Source organism: Podarcis muralis, chromosome 11 (genome assembly GCF_964188315.1).
Source record: "Podarcis muralis chromosome 11, rPodMur119.hap1.1, whole genome shotgun sequence".
Lineage (NCBI taxonomy): Eukaryota > Metazoa > Chordata > Lepidosauria > Squamata > Lacertidae > Podarcis > Podarcis muralis.
In genome coordinates, this window is record NC_135665.1 from 51734607 (window position 1) to 51753857 (window position 19251).

Below are 19251 nucleotides of genomic sequence, written 5' to 3' on the forward strand. Positions count from 1 at the left end.
TAAGGCATTGTATTTGTGATGATAAACTGGTGGAGCATCTTCTCCACCATTTATTTGACTTCCCCAAATAAAGGTATGCCAGAGCTAAATATTTCACACTCAGCCCTTTTAGACCACAACCTGTAAGGAGCCCAAGCAGTGCATTCCAGTTTCCAGTTTTCTTTTACAATCAGCAGCAAATATTTCATGCCTGTTGGGCATGTTCAGTCCCTTTTTAAATTGATGGGGTTGGGAGTTGCCCTCTTTATGCTGAAGATTCTTTGCACTTCTACAAACCTCAGGATTGCCTTGAGTATGTTCATACTCTTGCTTCTCAGGGCCACTTGTCAACATTTTCCACCTGTGTTCAGGGATGGATATTTTACTACTTCTTTATCATAGCTTTGACAATAACATCGATGAATAATAATGGCAGGAATTACGTAACTCAGTTATATAACTGAGGTCAGGGGAGAAGCATGTTCTTGACACCATGGGAAGCAGGTAGGTGGATGAGCATGTATGGTTTCTGCTGACCACATCCTTTCTGCTTAATCAGGAACTGCTGCTCTTCATCTGAACCATGATGGCATCAAAACCTCAGCCTTCTGAAGGCATTGTCTCTACATTTTGAAACTTTGCTGACTGAAACTATGATACTTAGCATTTTTAAAAGTAATATAGGTAGACACTGCCAGAAACACAGAGCTCAGCATATATTATAGAACATATTACCAATCTGCTGTTTGATCTAGCAGTTCTGCTAACTTGGAGACAGCTGTCCCTCTTCATTTTTCACACTACCACCTCATGTGGTATAGGGTAGACCGATCATATGATGTTAGCAAAATCCCAGCAAGTATTTTAGTAAAAGGTTAGGCACAATTTAGGCAGAGGGTGTACCAAGCAACAAGAAACGGAGCTGACATTTTGCAGAAGGCTAATCTTAAAAATTGAAATGGTGACTGTCAATGCAAAAAGTGTCAGAGGAGCACTTGACTTGCACTGCAATCCTATACGTTCCTGCTCAGAAGTAAGCCCAATTTAAGTTAGTGAGAATTGCTGTTGCATAAGAGTGCATAAAGTTACACCCTAAATTGTACTGAATTTTAAGACTTCAAAATAAGCTTATGTTCACTGAATGCAAGTGAAGTAATGTACCAAAATATATTTTAGTGGGTAACACTGAGGTTTGGGAACGTGTATTGTAACCAGAGGAATAGGCTCACCATCACTACAGTAAATCAAAGTCTAGATTACAGGTTTCCAAATCCTCTTAATTTGATTAAAAATAATCATCTTTATAAATTGATCCATGGTTTTATATCTGTTTGGAAAAAAAATTAAAAAGCTGTTCCTCTCTTGACTGAAGTTTAATAGCCAGGGGTCCCTTCTGGTAAGAGTTATAAATCAAGGGTATATATGTTGTTGTTGTTTAGTCGTTTAGTCGTGTCCGACTCTTCGTGACCCCATGGACCAGAGCACGCCAGGCACTCCTGTCTTCCACCGCCTCCCACAGTTTGGTCAAACTCATGTTGGTAGCTTTGAGAACACTGTCCAACCATCTCGTCCTCTGTCGTCCCCTTCTTCTTGTGCCCTCCATCTTTCCCAACATCAGGGTCTTTTCCAGGGAGTTTTCTCTTCTCATGAGGTAGCCAAAGTATTGGAGCCTCAACTTCACAATCTGTCCTTCCAGTGAGCACTCAGGGCTGATTTCCTTAAGAATGGATGCATTTGATCTTCTTGCAGTCCATGGGACTCTCAAGAGTCTCCTTCAGCACCATAATTCAAAAGCATCAATTCTTCTGCGATCAGCCTTCTTTATGGTCCAGCTCTCACTTCCATACATCACTACTGGGAAATGGTATATATAAGAACTAAGAACTAAGACTGGTTTACTGAACCAGACCAATCTCAAACTAGCCTAGTGTATTTCCTCTACCAGTGGCCAAGCATATGCTTCCATAAGCTCATAAACTTGATCTGAAGGTGATGGTCTTACCTTGTTATTTCAGCACTGGATACCAAGAAGTGCGTTGTTCCTGCATATGGAGTTCTGCAGCTATTAGCTGTTGTGGCTGAATGGAATTACTGATCATTAAATGCTTTATTTTATATTTAATTGACATTTCATTTGCTCATTAATTTTACTGAATGCCATAGAGCAGGTATGGGGAAACTGTGGTTCTCCAGGTGGTGTTAGACTCCAGCTCCTATTATCCTTGACCATTGGCTATGCTGAGTGGGAGTGATGGAATCTGAAAGGCTACAAGTTCCCCACCCATGTTCTATGGATACTAATTTGATCTAAGAAACTAGGCTCTCTCACCTTTAACAACCCAAAGGGCATTTGCCTTCTGCAGTGTTGAAAAGGAACAGGTGCCATGCTTTGGTTCATGAACGCACACACAAGTTCTCCTCTCATCCAGAGTCTCATGTTGATTCTGATTTCCAGAAATGTGACCTCACCTAGCAGAGCTTCCCCTGTCACTACAAAAGAAAGGAATGCTCTCCACATGCAGTGCTTTGTAGATGTAGACCAGATGAGGGAAACATTTAACACTGCAGATGTTGTACAACACCCATCACCCCTGGCCATGCTTGCTGAGGCTGATGGGAGTTGTAGTTCAACAACATCTGCAGGGGTGGGGAGGTTTCCCACACCTGATTTAGACCTTCCCTCTCCTTCTGGGTATGGGATTCCCACAAGGAATCACAAGATCAGGGTGAGTGAGTTCATTGACTTGGTCCAGAGTTTCTCCATGAAGTCATCATTTGAAAGCATAAGAAGATTATTAATTGATCTATCCCTGGTCACTTACAGTATATGACTTCAGCATGGCTTAGGCTAAAGTAATAGTAGATTTTAAACTAGGTGCGTGAACTAGCAAAAGTTAAACCTTTTTTATGTCTCATTGATTCCAGTGGAAAGGTAAAGTGTGTGCTTACATTTCCCCCATTGAAAATGCTAAATGTTGGCCTGAAAAGGCCTTATTTTTGCAGTCCCTATGCATGTACCCTAGTCAAGGCCAACCCTGTTAAACCTACATGACTTCATACATACTACGCCTTAGCGTGTTGACTTAAATGGATAATAGGTATAATATGGGTGTTGATAAATCATGGGGTTAGTCGCACATTAGAGTACAGTGGTACCTCGGTTGTCAAACATAATCTGTTCTGGAAGACCGACTTCTGAAACATTCGACAACCGAGGTGCAAAGGGCCATCTGCAGTTTTCATTGAGAAAATTGAAAAACACACCACAGAAGCCATTCAACTTCTGAGGCGCATTTGAAAATGGAAGCAATTACTTCTGAGTTTTCGGCGTTCGAAAACCGAAACGTTCGGCTTCCGAGACACTCAAAAACCGAGTTACCACTGTATTATCATTTTGGGGCCCAGTCCCACGTGGGCTTTCTGATTGAATAGCCTAATTCGTAATTCATAAACATGTCTTATTTCTTCATTCCTTCCCTCGCCCTATTTCTTCCAGGTACAGCAACAAGAAGCTGACTCTGACAACACAGTGCCAATCAGTGGTAATCTGGAACTATTTATAACGGAGCCTGTATTAGACGAGAGATTTGTTTTCAAATCTTCCCCTGTAAAAAGCCCTGCTTCTGAAAAGTCAGCTTCAGAAAAGGTCAGTGGCAAAAACGGATTTCCAACGGGCAGTGCAGTGCTGGAAAACTCTGCTGGCCTTTGTGTGTCCAATGGGACTCATAATGAGAGGGAGCCGTGCTGGGATCAATCTCTTCATCTCACAATCACGGACGATACGGCAAGCCGCAATGTGCCACCTGGAGCACAACACCCCAATGTCACTTCTAAGCAAGAAGGCTTATGTGACATTCTGACTCCTTTGTCTGTGCCCAATATACAGACGGAAAGAGCAAAGGCCTGTGGAGGGAAGCCCTGTGAGTCTAACGAGGTAAAAGCAGTCCATGATATTCCCTGTGCTCAATATTTGTCCAAATCGGATTCCCAGGGAGCCTTGGAAGCTGCAGAACCTGAGGTCAGAGATGCTGATTTATCATCCATGCACGAGCAGTTACAGATGCTTCTTTATGAGGGAGAAGACTGGGGCTGTGACTTGACTTGCGCAAGCAGCAAAGTTGAGAGTTCAGCAGCTGGGACTGACGCTGCCAAGGAGGTTGAAGGGCTGAACATTGCGAGGGATGTAAGCACTAGGCAGCATGTGCCAGGAAATCTAACAGAAGATAATCAGCTTGTCACAGAATTGGCAGGAGTAATGAAAGTCCACACTGATTACTGCAGTGCGCTAAAAGGAGATGGAGCATGTAGCCGTACAACCACGGACAACAGCTCTCTTGCACTACCTGCAGAAACAGATGCCATGTGTCTGTGCTCTGCCTTTGGACACGAAACAGAAAAGCCATCTGTTCATCCATTAAGCAGCCATATCCAAAAGGAAAAGCCTGATCATAATAGATCTGCTCATATGTCTGCTTATCAGGAAGAAACAGTTATGACTGATGGTGGCTTCCAGTCTTGTAGAGTAGAATCTCCATTCAAACTTACAGAAGCTCCAGGCGATCCTTTAGAACGTGGCCAAGAAATGTTAAAAGGCCTACCTGCTAATTATCCCAGCCCATTGTCTTGTATTGAACAGATTGTTCATTGTACAGATGGCCCCAAAGCAAAACAGGCTGACGAGATGCCTACTAAAGAGTCTCATGTTACACTGCGCTACTCGAGAATAAAAGAGTGTGCTAATCTTGCTGAGCTTTCACTGAAAGAGGATTCATCCAGTAATTTCTCTGGCAAAAATAATGATCAATTTGGAACTGAAGAACACTTTTCAATTACGGCGGTCGATAAAAGCGTTGCAGAGAAATTTCAGGAGAAAGGAACTGAGTCAGAAATGAAAGCTCGAAGTGACAATAATTGTGATATTTATCATGTTTTGAGAGGCAATAATGGTGAAGATGTTCAAGCTGTATCTGATGCACAGAATTGCAGCTACCACACGGAAGAACATAGTTCAGTTTTAGCTACTGAGCCTAAAGCTGTTGAGGGCAATGAAAAAATAGAGGGGCCCAAAGCAGAACCAGTGTTCACAGCATCATACAAAGTTAGATTCTACACTGAAGTTCTCTTAGAAATAAACAAGAACAATGAAAATGACATGAGTGAAGAAAATAGGGACTTTGGGACAAGCATAGGGCAAGCTGCCCTAGAATGCAAATACGTGATGCCACCATCAGATTCTCATCAAACGGTATCAGAAAACAAATCTAGCATTACTGGCCATTTAGAGTTAGGATTGGATTTTGCATGTTCTCCATCGGAACCTTGCAAGTCAGCAGCTTTAAACACTGTTCAGCCTTCAAGTATTATCAGAAATGAGTGTCACAGTACAGGTCAGGATAATCAAAATGCAAGCAATTCAATCGTTTGTGCTCAGCATCAGATTCTACAGGAAAGCATATGCGAAGGTTGTAGTACAAACGAACTAGTGTCAGGAAAGTTTGGTACAAATGCGCCAGAGGCAGTTGAAAGCCTAAGGCAAACTGAGTCCATGCAAGTCGGAGTTAAGAAGGATAAGGATGAACATTGGCAGAATCAGTATGAAAGGGTGGTGGAGAAAAGTAACACTCAAACAGTCCAGCGTGAGAGAGAAAGACAAATGTCTATTTCACATGATCCTGAGGAAACTGAAGTAGAACCTTATATGAGGAATCTAATCGATTCAGAACACACACATTCCTGGCACGAAAACAGTGAACTACAACAGGATGAGTACCAGCATGTAGGCAGAGAAAGTCAGACCAGAATAATCCCGTGTGAAAGGGGTGCCAGAGAAACTCAAAAGCCCACTGAATGTAACCTAGAGGAAGTGGAGCCTTACATGAGGGCACTTATTAATTCAGAACAGATGTATTCTTGGCATGATATTACAGACTTTGTGCATCCATTCGTGGTCCTTTCCGGTGAGCAAGCTGGTGTGTCTGAAGGGGGATTAGTGGGAGAGTGTGTAGTTCCATCTATAGGTCACAATCAAGCCACAGCATTCACAGATGGTGAGAAGCAAAGCCTAAATTCATCAGAGCATGCAATAGGGGACTTAGTCAGCATCTTGCCTTGTGCCTCCAAGAACAGCCATCATTCTCAGGAACAGCTGCCACAGGTCAAAATTCAGCCATGCACTTCAGGAGCAACTGCAGGAGAAGGGAAGACGAAGTCGCAGGAATCCTCCAAACCGTGCAAGGCACCCTCACATCACAGCAGCACCGAGGACGTGAAGCGTAAGCAAGAAACCGTAAAGAAGAAGATGGCACCAAAGGTACAAATTAAGAAGCCGCGCCTTGAAGCAAAGGAAAATGTTTGCAACCAGGCCAGCTGTGTCAAAAAAGTCTCAAGAACAGAGGCTGGGCCAACTCACAGGGAAGAGAAGAGGGAACAACGGAAACTGCCTTGCAAAAAAGACAGCAAAGGTAAGTTTAGAAACTGATTTATTTTTTTAAATTGTCCTTACACATCAGCAGTCCTTGGGCAGAAATTCTCCTAGGCTCCAGACACAGGTCTTTCCTGTCTTTGCTTTCTGAGTTGCTTTGTAGGTGGAGATGCCAGAGATCAGGAGTGCCAGCTCTAGGGGCCTAGCCCTTGTTGGTCCCCTCAGTATTTTAGGGATAGGGGCCGGGGTCCCCCAATGTCCCATAAGCAAGGAGGCAAAATGTGGAGCCTAGCACAGTGCGGATCCAGTGGCCAGCTGCTGCTCCTCCTTTTCCTCCTGCCATGAAGGGGAAGGAGGGTCAAAGCAGAGTCCTGCCAGTGGCCATTGAATCTCCATGGTCACCATGCTGAGCTCCACCCCTAGTTGCTCTTGATGTCCTGTGCCAGACGTGTGTGATGTCATGTGTGTGACATTGCCCCCCTAATCGGCCTCACAAGCTGGCACCTCTGCCAGAGATTGAATGTAGAAACTATTATATGCAAAGCATGAGCTGTACCACTGAAGTATGGGTTCTCCCCAATTCAATATTGTTTACCAAAAGAGAAGTATTGCTATCATCTGACGTCTCAGTCCCATGAAATGGTTATTGTGAGAAATCAGCTATTGCATACATGCTTAGTTTTCTCTACAAAACTGTGAGTCCTTACCCAATCTGTTAATAACTACCATCTTGTGTGCCCTTCCTTTTATTAAATATAATATAAAAAATGTGGTTTAGAATTAAATCAAACCACTCTGGTTTAATTGGATTGTGGACAGTGCTGCTTAATTAGACTCAGGGCTAGTGATAGTTTGGCACATGAACATATGTGTGAAGCTGTGGCTCCCATCTTCAGGGCCAGGGTTTGGACTCAAAACAGGGTTAGGGAACCAGAGGCTCTCCAAGTACTGCTAGACTATGAATCCCATCATCCTGGTTGGCACCGATGGGAGTTGTTGTCGTACGCCATCCTAATATTTTAAAAGATTTTATAAATGGAAATAAATACCGGGAAGCTCAGAGGTTACCCACCACTGACTTAGAACATTTAAATAAACATTTATAAAGAAAAAAACAATATTATGGAAGAATATTAATTTGCTTGCTACAATCGCTTCACTCGTGTTTCCCAAACTTGGATGTCCAGCTGCTTTTGAACTACAATTCCTATCATCCCTGACCACTGGTCTTGCTAGCTAGGGTTGATGGGACTTGTAGTCCAAAAACAGCTGGAGACCCAAGTTTGGGAAACGCTGCTCCAGGGTAAAGTGAAAAGGTTGATTGATTTTTCATCAGAAAAGAAACCCATAGCCCTAAGCAAAATAAATCTACATGGTTCACAATCTACAAGGTGTATGCATCATTGTTATTTTTAAACTCTTACACTTACAATGAACTTACAGGAATGACATGTCAACAGACATGTAATGTCTAAATTGGTCCTGAGGTTTTACTATGTGTTTAAGCCACTCACTGAATTGTGTTTTACTTCAAGCACCAAAGCTGGTGAAGAAAATCCAAGCTGAACTGTTCCCTGACCTCTCTGGAAATATCAAATTGTGCTGCCAGTTTAGTGAAATTCACGAAGACTCCACCATTACATGGACTAAAGACTCTAAGCTACTTGCCCAAGTTCACAGAAGGTAAGGAGAGCTACGCAATAAACATACGTGCTTTTCAATGCCGTTTGGATGCGTGGACAGGAGTGTGCATATTGGATGGGTGGAGGAGAGTGTGCATGTTAGGGAGTGTGCTTATTTTGATAGCTAAAGCTCTGATGGTATCTTGGGATGGAGAGAAATGACAGCTGCACCTAGTGAAGAGATATTGTAATAATGGATTACTTCAACAACCTTCAGATTGACTGGGTAACATAAATTCATTCATTCATTTTCTTCTTCTTCTTCTTCTTCTTCTTCTTCTTCTTCTTCTTCTTCTTCTTCGGTGATCACTCGTAGCCGAGTAAGATTGTCATCCATAAACACGGTTTTAACAATGAGTCTGTAAGTGACTGTGGAGGCCAGTTCTTGATCCACACATCCTTCCACAGTGGGGACATTGGTTTCCGGGTGGGAGTTGATCGTGGTGTGGATTTGCCGAGCGTGCCTTCCTCTTAGCACGTTTCTCTCTTGCATCCTGAGTTCTATTGTCTTCAAAGCCCATGACACTTTTGGTAAAGGCTGAGCAACAAACAGCCTTGCCATGTGCACAGTTCTATAGGTACGGGAGTGCTGCTGTCAGGAAGAGGAGTTATTGGTAGGAATCTCCTGCACGCAGCAGTACACATAATGAGGGGTGAGTGAGGACTGGTTGTGTGTGTGGATTATCTCTACAATTTGTGGATACAATAAATTATTGTGCCATAGAGCAGTTAAGTCAGTAGAACCAGTGAAAGAAGCAGGGCTTGATTGATTTAATCCTAAATGATTCCTGGATTCTAACACACATTCTAAGCATTGACAGAGCACATGGAACCAGTGGCAACAGAACTAACAAATTCAACAAGTACAGCACATGGCCTGTAATTTTATCAGGACAAGTTATTTGTGGTTTACTGTTGTAACAATTGTTTTCTCAAAATTTATCTTGCTTTGTTTTCTCAAAATTTATTTATTGAAAATCAATAAAAGCAGTATTAAAAAAAAACAAGTACTGCATCCTGTAGATATATTTGAAATGAACATTTATGGATTATAGCTCCTATAAAAAATCCTTTGCACATTTTGTAAACATATGAAACCTATGCTGTTGGAGTGGGTGGTATAGGTGAGTGTGGTACCCTATAGCTGTCAAGTGACTTCAGATGTATACATGGAATTGGGTCATTCATGTGCATTTATTTACATGCTTGTTTGCTTTTAGGCCTGACTCAAATTTGGCACTCCATATCTGTTAGAAATGTTGCTAAGTATGAGATTCAGCAACTCATAGTGCTTGCCTTAAAATCAAGGCAAGTATTATGACTTCCATGTTCTTCCCCAGCTTGGATTTAAATCTGAGCTGAATAATAACTCCTTCCTAGCCACTTACTTGCCTACTGTTCCAGCAGCAATAACTAATAACAGTGGCCATATTTCCCTAGATTCCAGTAATGGGGGTGGGGAACTAGAGGGAGAGGGGAAGGAAGACAAAGAGATCACACAAACCTCTGAAAAACTAAGCAGAAAAGGTATTAAAACACAAACATTCCAATGTTAACATCTCTTCTAGTGCAGGAGATGACTTTCCAGTATCCCTGGCAATAGTTCAAGCTGGTAAAAAGGACCAAGGGCTGTACCACTGCTGCTTGAAGAATATGTATGGGAAAGCATCTGCAGAATTTACCCTGACCTCTGAAGGTAAATTCTAACATATTGTCTCTTAAGACAAACCAAGGTGCTGTTTTACTGTCTAAACCTTGCCTGTGTTGTTTTTGTTCTCTCTGCAGTATTGGAACATCTTTCTAGCCTTCAGGATGTTGAAGGTAAGTCCATATGGAATTCTTCCTGTTCACCTATGGAGAATCGTGCCAAGTCATAATCGTACTGGGGCATATTCTGCATAGCTGTTACTAATTTGAGCCAGGGCTTGTTAGGACGCAGTGACAGAGATGGTTGTAATGTCTGCCCTGAAATATGTGAAGCAGTAATGTACAATAAAGTCTGTCTGAGTATACATGAAGAGTCTTCCCATCAACACTGAGTCACCTTATTCTGAGCTCTCCTACGCTGATCGCATCAGCCACTCCTTGAGAGCCTAGCCCACATTCTGCTTTTGACTTTTTTTCTTGAAGAGGAACATTGTACCTAGGTTCCCCATCATTATGGTTCCCTGGGTCTGCCTCACTCGCTTGGCGAAGGTTGCTGCTTTAGCTTGCAGGGTCAGAAAGCCCCACTGAAACTGAAGCAGCTGAAGTGGCCCCACAGGGACTCTGCTGAGAGAAAGGAACCATAACAATGAACTGTTTTGATACAAGCATTCCCGGTGCCCAAACATGTGGCCTTTGCAAAGTCTTGTGCTATGTAACACTACCCAAGGAGAAAGGCAAGGAATTAAGAGACGAGAAATACTTTCCCCATATGTTGCTATTTCTCTAATCGCACCAGCATGTGTTTTGCTTTGCCTGTGCTAAACATAGATAACACTTTTGCCAACAGGTTTCATCATTGCTGGACATATTGTGCTAGTCAGCTTTAGCTTATTCAGTCTAGTGGATGGTTAGTTGTTCTGAAGCAGGATTGATCGTTCCATCCCCTTTAAAAACAGTTGCATGGCTTTTCATTCATTACCTGCAAACGCGTCTTCGTGTGCCTTTGCTATTGGAATTTTATACATGGATGGAATTGCTAAGAGGGGACTCCCAGGTAGTCGTAGAAATGGTATAGAATGCAGGTCAGGATGGAAGGGTCTGTCAGCATCTGGAGAGCCATAAATTCCCCACCAGTTTCCTGACCCTGAATACACAGCAATCACATCACCAAATCCCAGGCTTTGGAGGGATCAGCCTTCCCCAAAGCATGTTAAGTCTGCTTTTCCAACAAGGAAGATCCACTGTAGGACCTGAAGCCTTGGTAGCTTCCATGCATGATCACAGATGCTTTATGCTCCATATCAACCTTCATCACAGAGCTTATTGCTCTTCTGCCCAAGTCTAAAGTTGTCATAGTTTTGTTTGATTGTTTGTTTGTTTGTTTGTTTGTTTGTATCGAAAACATTACAGTGAATCCCCCCCCCAGTTGATTTCTCTTTGGCACGCATACGCATACATTTTTTTACTTAGCACAATGTAGTTTCTTCGTTGAGGTCTTATGCATATTTATATATTTGTAGGGTTGGAAGAGATTGAATTCTTAGAGCTTATGTTCAGGGAAGATTTCATCAGTGATAGTTATTTCGGCAACAGCCTGCATGGGAGGATTATAACCGAAGAGCTGCATTTTGGGGAAGGAGTGCACCGAAAGGCTTTCCGAAGCAAAGTCATGCAAGGCTTAGTTCCCGTCTTCGGCCCCGGACACCCCTGTGTTCTGAAAGTGCACAATGCCATTGCATATGGGACCAGGAACAACGATGAACTCATGAAAAAGAATTACAAATTGGCACTGCAGGTAAGTGCTTGCTGTACCCTTCTTTAATCAAGGCCTGTGGGGACATCCAAGCTTTTAAACTATGGCCACGGTTAACTGTGTTAATTGTTTCCTTTCTTGCCATGCCACTGGATTCTCTTTTATATAGGAATGTTATGTTCAGAACACGGCAAGAGAGTACGCCAAGATATATGCTGCGGAAACAAAACCTCTGGAGGGCTTTGGAGAGGTGCCTGAGTGAGTAACATTTTTTTAAAAATAAAACGTGTGTTGCAACCGTAACAATGGTGTGATGGATAACATCCACACCTAGCTCCATGCATGCTGTTGGACAAGAATGAGAATTAGGAGTGAATTAGCCTCTCTTTCTTCTATTATTTCCTCTGCCTTGAATACTGGATTATGTAAGCCAGTGGTTTTCAACTAGTGTGCCTTGGCACCCTGGGGTGCCTTGAATGATAGTCAGGGGTGCCGCAGGCAATACTGGCCTCTGTCCTTCTTTCCTTCCCTCCCTCCCTCTGATGCCTTCTTGCATCTCTGCCTCCCAAAGGCTTCTGTGGCTGTTTATTGCAGCAGCCCTGGCTACAAGCTCCGCAGGCGAATGGTGCCTCTGGGGCTGGTCAGGAGGTGCTGGTTGCCAGGAGCTGAGGTGGCCTCGGAATAAGCAAGCAAGTGGGTGAGGGAGCCCAGCCAGCCAGTCCACCAGCCCTTGCTGTTGGAAATGGACATTGGAGGGTGTTCAAAAAAGGATGAGAAGCTGCCAGCTTTGCAAGCAAGGGGTGACATAACTAGGTTCCTGATCCCCACAGGGGTGCCACATTATAATGTAGTTGGTCAAGGGAGCCGCGGCCTCAAAAAGGTTGAAAACCTCTGGTGAAATCTCTTCAGGGCAAGGGATTGTCATCTTATCCTTTTTTCATCATGCACACAAGAAACAAACAATGGGTGGCATTCAACTAAATATTTATGCTAGCACAGAAATTATCTCTAGTGCAATGGGTCTCCCCTCCCAACCCTCTACCTGTGCATGCCCTCTGTCACCCCCAAATCTGCTCTGGAGGGTTGGTGGGGAGCTCCAGAACAGATGGGGGTGCATGGGGGTGAAGATTCAATTGTGCAAGAGAAAACTTTGCGACAGCAGAACATTCTCCTTAGTGCTACGCTGAGTACAACCCAATGTATCTGAAGCACTTTGAGCACTCAAATTGCTGTTAATGCAAACTATTATCGTTATCATTATTATTATTTGTTGTGGGGCGCCAGCTCAACACTTCACATTGGTAAGGAAACGCCGTTTAAATGCTGTAATGGATGGCTGGACCAGCATGACCTCAGATCTTTTTCAAAGGATTTGCTGTTCCACTGTAGGATAGTCATATATAGCCACCTCCTGAAGTGATCGCTGAAATTCCTTCTTGTTCATGCATGACGTTGGGGATGAGTCTTGCATATCCCTGAAATTTGTCATCTCTTTCAAGAGGATATAAGATACCTCCTTCAGATGAATCTGAATCATTTAAAAGTATCTTAGTGGGGGAGACACGTAATACATTGTGCAGGTTAACCTGAAATAAATTTAATAGGCACCTGCCATGTGTGGCAGGACAGAGTCTCATAACACAAAGATGTGCTCTTCCAAGCCCATATTTGCAGCATGTTTGCACTTCTGTCTCAGCAACAGCTACACTGACTTGCTCATGCCCACAGAATGTAAGATGGCAGGATCCCCAAGGATGTGCTTTATGGGGAGTTGGGTTCAGGTACCAGGTACCAACTCTGCATTATAAAGATGTCTGTAGATGTGGTGTGAAGACTGGCAACAACAACCCTGCCCTGTAGTTCCTGGAAGCAGCAGTGAGGTTGTGTATCCACAGCAGCAGCCAGAGGAGAATGCTAGGAGGAGCGCAGAGAGAAGAAATGCCATGGTGCATCTGGAACAGCAAAAGCAGACGCCTTCACCTGCTCCATCTGCAATAAAACATGTCATTCCTCCACTGACACAGCAGGCATTGTAACTCTCCCAATGGTTTCACTTTACCCTTGCATTCTTCCATTGTCTCTTGAGACACACCGATGCCAACAATAATGCAAAGAAAGAGAGAGACAGTTTGTCCTGGTTGTGTGCATCGACTCTCTCTGTTCAGCAGGGCTGCCACTTCATTTCTAGATCTGCAGTAAAAAAATATTGGTTCAAACAAGGTGAAAGTGCAGAGTTAAAAATAGAAGTCGCCTCTGGAAAATGTAAAGGGAAGATGCGAGCAGCACATCTGAGCACACTGTGCTGGGCCTGAGCTCTGGAGGCAATGATGGAATAGCTTTAGGGCTCTTATTTACACATCACAACAGCTGTACTCATATCTATGAAGGATTTTCCAAGCGGAAACCCAGCTCAAAAACGCTGCAGTAATTTGCTAAAGAATCCTGTTCCAGCACTTCCTAAAAACAAGTCCCTCCTGACCTCTCCAAACACTTTTCTTCCTTGGGTGTGTTTCTTTATTTTTTTAAATCGAAGTTATCACAGACTACTTTTCTGAAGCTGAAAACTATATGTTACAAAGAACTAGGGGTGGGTGGAATGGCCTTTATCTAGTTCATTTCTGTTTTTCATCTGTTGACTGGTAAGTTCCCTTTCCATTTCCATGCAGAGGTGTTTTTTTTAAAGGGAAAATCCACACAGATGTAGTTGATTTAACCATAATCCTGATGTGGTCTCCCCCTCATGCCCCTTTAGTGTTCCTTTTACACGTGTTGAAAATCTTACAGCAGTTCCCCCAGGAGTGACAGCATTTTATAATGTGCCATCAGTCTCAGAGAGAACATACAGAAAAAAATACAGCAGTCTGCATGGACTCAGGAGTGCAGCCTTAAGCGCTGCCTAGGATTATAATGTGTCATTGTCTTATTTATTATTTTAGAATCATTCCTATTTTCCTTGTTCATCGGCCCAAGAACAACGTCCCTTATGCGACCGTGGAAGAGGAGCTGATTGGAGAATTCGTGAAATACTCCATCAGGGATGGGAAAGAAATAAACTTCCTGCGAAGAGACTCGGAAGCTGGCCAGAAATGTTGCACCTTTCAGCACTGGGTGTACGAGAGAACCAGTGGCAGCTTGCTTGTAACAGATATGCAAGGTGAGCATCTCATCACTACATGGCCGTGTTAGATGTCAAGCTCATGGAAGTGTAGCAGCTGACAAGTGAGCGATAAAGTCCCTGGTTCAAGCCTCACTTCAGCCAGAGGTTCACTGGCTGACGTCAGGCAAACCATTCATCTCACAGACAAAGCCCCGTCCCCATATCTGCGGTATCAGTAATGCCATCCTCCCAACACTGGTGTCAATGGGTGAGTGGAATGGCAGTGGTAGGGTTGCATAGCCACACTGGTGGGAGGGATAGATCTGCTCCACCAGTGTATCCATGCAGCTCAGACCTTGCCACTGCCCAGCCCTGTCCAAATAAGCTGCAGAAAGGCTGGTGTTGGGGAGGCTTCTCTGCAGCTCCACCCAACACCTGGGCTGCTCCTGTGTAGTATGATGAAAATTAGGGGTGCACAAGCATGGAAGTGAATTCTTCTACCTTCAGGCATTCTTCCCAAAGCTTGAAATTCCATCTGGGTGTCAAAGAAGGGATAGAGCACTGCATTCCTTTTTTGTTGGCCTGAAGCTACAAAGGAAGGAGCTTCCTCTGCTCTATGACCAGCACAGAAGCAGAGCAGGTTCCATTTGTGTGTGTGTGTGTGTGTGTGTGTGTGTGTGTGTGTGTTTGCTGTTCTGTATGGTGGGGAGGAGGCCCCCCTCAATGGAGGGTGGCACTTAGAACAGTAACTAAGTTTAACCTGGAAGCTTCTATAAACGTCAGACATCACGTGACTCACGTGATTCGCAGTTTGGAAGTTTAGACAGCCCATCACGTTGGGAGTGGGAGTGGCCCGGGCTTTCAGGAATGTATATAAGCAGTTGCTTTGTCCCTGTTTCCCAGTTATGTAGTTCAATAAAGGTTCTTGCTGTGTCCTGCCTCCTGGGAACCCACCTACACTTCACCTTCCTGGTCGGGTTCACATGGAAGAACAAAGAGTTTGGTAACCCTCCCTCCCACAGTCTATTGTTGCAGTTGGTGCTCAGCTGGTTTTTCCTGTGACTCTTGCCAAGGGCCCAAGTTGGGTAGAGGTTTGTAAGCTGAAAGTGTGACTAACCCATGATCAGGTCACCCCTTCAGTAGCTGCTGCAGGCTGGATGCCTGCAGGTACAGTACATCACTGACTAAAGTAGAACTCCTGTCAAAAGATTTATGGATATTTCCTTTTCTCCAGCCTCCTCAAGGCTGCAGCGCTTTTTATTCAGAATGTGTTACCTCCTGTCAGAGGAAAGAAATGAATTATCTACCTGCTGTGGCAAGTATTCAGCTTCCACAATGGTGCTATATTCAACTAATATAACAAATGCAGCAAGAAATTCCTACATTTTTCCACTGCTGTTAACCGGTTTGAAAAGAGGATAGAAAGCATTATAGATTCTTTTTCAAAAAAGAAATGTGCAGTGTTCATTTCAGCTCATCTGTTATTCTTCACAAGGTCTTATTGTTAGGTTCAGACTTTGGCACACAAGCTCAGCTGGGTGTACTCCCAAGGGAAACAAGCCCTCTGCCAGCACAGCAGAAGTTTTACTGGTGCAGGCAGCAATTGGGTTGTGCACAGTGGGCTGGGCTGAGAGCTCCTGCTTCAGTTGTTGACTGAGCTGCTCTCCTATGGCTACTGGCAGTGAATGGGCTGGCCTGGGAATGCCTGCACTCTCTTTGGTGTGCTCACAGAGCCATTCTCACCTGTGGCACTGCTGAGTTGAAGCTGCTGCCAGTGATTGGGCTTGGCTGGAACCACTTGCCTGCCCACATTCCCCCAACGTGCAATGACTGGTCCACATTCAGCTGTAGTCCATGTTGTGGCTGCTCTGAGATGGTTAAGTCCACAGTCTAAAATTACCTAACTGCATTACTGAGTGTGTCTTGTACTAGTCACATTTTGGCAAAAAAGAGGTTTCAGCAATGCAATGTTGGAACTGCAGGATTTCAGTGCCTCTCTGCCTGTGAGCAGGCCTCACCAAGGTGCAATGGGCACAATGGCTTGCGACCAACCAAATCAGCACAGTCCAACTTTTCATACCAAGTGGGCCACCATTTTCAACCTGGAAAATGCAGCTGCACACTGCCTTGTCGTGTGAGGGTGGGGGAGCAAGGCCAAACTTTGATGCACATCCTCAGTCCTTGCACTGCCTTCCCATAGCCCCCTAAGTGAGGTGCTGGGCTTTGGGAAGGAGGTGGGAGGGTCCTATAGCCCTCCCACCTTCTTCCCCAAGCTGGGAAAGTGCAACTAGGCTTTGGGAAGGAAGAGGAATGGTTCTAGGACCCTGTCAGAGCCCTCATGCCTCCTTCCCAAAGCCCAGTGCCTCCTTACCCAGCTTTGGGAAGGCAGTGTGAGGTCTGTGCGTGTCAAATGTTGCCGAGGGCCATGTGTGGCCCTCAAGCCACACATTGGACTATTCTGAACTAAATCATTCCATGCATGGGACAACTTCTGTGATCGCAACAGAAGGAGGTGAAGTTCTGTGGAGCTCACTTGGCCATAGTGATCACTGTGTGACCTTGGCCCGTTCCCTTGTGTCTTACCCTCATCTAGGTATCTCACACAAAAAGAGGAAGGCAGAGAGCCATATGCCCCAGTCGAATCTCCTTGGAAGAAGGGCAGAGTAAAAACGCAATAAATAAATACTCAACTGCATTCCACCCTGTGAGTTGTGATCTTTGCAGATTCAGGATCCCCACTGCAGATCTTTATTGGGACACCAGAACCTAACAAAGAGTGGAGGGTCAGATCCAAAAAGTCTTCCTGAGCTGAAGCAGCTCATCAAGAGGCACAGTAGTGGGGCAAAAGGTATAGATAAGGCTTAAGAGGAAGAGATGCTCCAGAGTAGACCTATATTCAATAACAGTGCTGAATGAATAACCTGCCTTGGAGAAATGAAATATTTGTGACGGTATATACAGAGAGTGTGATGGATAGCATCTGTAATCACCAGTGAAGCCAACAAAAACTGCATTAATATATAAAGCTTTTCTATACCTGAAATACCCCTGTGTGATCCCAGCTTGCTGTTTTATTTTGTAGGTGTAGGAATGAAACTAACCGACGTTGGCATAGCAACACAGGCCAAAGGGTGAGTGAAGCAGCGCCATTTTTTAATGACCTGGTTTCCCCCCCCCCATTGTTGTATCAGCCTTGTGATGTTGCAAACTTAATAGAGAAGGTTGCAGCACGCAGCATCCATTTTATGCCACAGCTCTTAAAAGCAAAATGCATTTCAGTAGGGCTTTCTTGCTGACTTCTTCTGGTGGATAAAATGTTAATGGAACCTTCCTTTTGAAAAGGCTCATTGGTTTGCTTCTGGGAGAGGGAGTGATAAACACACTGCAGAAACTCTTGGTTGTCCCCCACCCCCCATACAATATCATGTTCTACCTAACCCATTTGGGAACAAACCATCATTCTTCCTAACAGGGGTGTGTGGGTGTGGGTGGGTGGGTGTGTAGCAGCAGCCAAAGGATATAGTAGTATTATTCTGCTCAAATCCATTATCAGGGCTCACCAATGTAGAGCTCACAATATTAGAGTTAATATCAGTGCAGACCTCACTGGCACAGAATGCACAAACTGAGCTCTACCCACATACTTTATGCAGTTTTGCTGCGTTAGCCAGTACAGGGTGAATCAAGAGCTTCCTTGATAAAAGGGAAGCATTAAGGGGGAAGCGATGGGCGAAGGTAACAAACCATTAAACTAAGAAATGATCTGTTGGAATTCTATGAAAACAAATTGTGTGGGTGGGTTTTTAAAAATACATTTTTATGAATTTAAACAAGAGGTGACATGTTATGCTAAAGATTCAGAACCCTAGTTGCATGGGAAAATTCATTTCATCCTTTCCTTGCTTTGGTTACTCCTAAAAGACTTCATCAAAGTTTATGCATCTTCTATATGCTTCCAAGAGTCTGCTTAGGTCCAGCAATTTGCATACATGCTGTAAAAAAGTAAAATAGGGGACAAGATGTATTCAACATAAATTCTTCTAGATAAGAAAGGAGATAGGAAAGATATTTTTAAATGATCCATAGTGGCTATGAATATTTTCTTCAAGAAAAACTAGCTGGGTGCGGAGAGAATACAATAATGTACTGTACTAGGAAAGAAAAAGGAAATGTTTACATTGCTGGAAGGAAACTGAAAGAATGATGTAATGCAGCCTACTCAGAATGGTCTGCTTTGTCTTTAAATATAAATTGCCCAGAGTACCATATCATGCAAATCACTGAGAATCACGATGCTAATTTGCAAGTGAAAGCAGAGGTGGGTGGATAAGAAAATTCAACCCATCAACTACATAGTTAGAAACCAGGAGCCACCTGAAATGCAAAACAACATGATTCCACAGAGGATCTTTCTGTTTTCTTGCCTTCAGCATGTACTTCTGCATTTTTTAAAAGAGTAATGGTGGACTAATGTGGTCTCTTGTTTGCTCGTTTGTTTATATATTTATTAGTGTTAGTTATTAGGATTTGTATTTATAGCCAGCTACTCATCAAATGGTCCCAGGGCAAGATACAAAAATACATTAAAAAAAACAAAACAATGTGTAATTACAACCATAACATAAAAACCACAAAGCAACCAATTATCCAAATAATGTAACTGCATCACGTA

General features: G+C 43.7%; 1 protein-coding gene across 1 annotated transcript in view; it reads left to right on the forward strand.

Moving 5' to 3' along the window:
* Positions 1 to 19251, forward strand: part of ALPK2 (alpha kinase 2) — a 68330-nt gene that overhangs the window by 39632 nt on the left and 9447 nt on the right. Inside the window, 8 exon segments of the mRNA XM_028749459.2 lie at positions 3476 to 6440; positions 7936 to 8083; positions 9651 to 9778; positions 9868 to 9903; positions 11250 to 11524; positions 11652 to 11740; positions 14419 to 14636; positions 17662 to 17710. Of these exon segments, the coding sequence (XP_028605292.2) occupies positions 3476 to 6440; positions 7936 to 8083; positions 9651 to 9778; positions 9868 to 9903; positions 11250 to 11524; positions 11652 to 11740; positions 14419 to 14636; positions 17662 to 17710 (3908 nt within the window).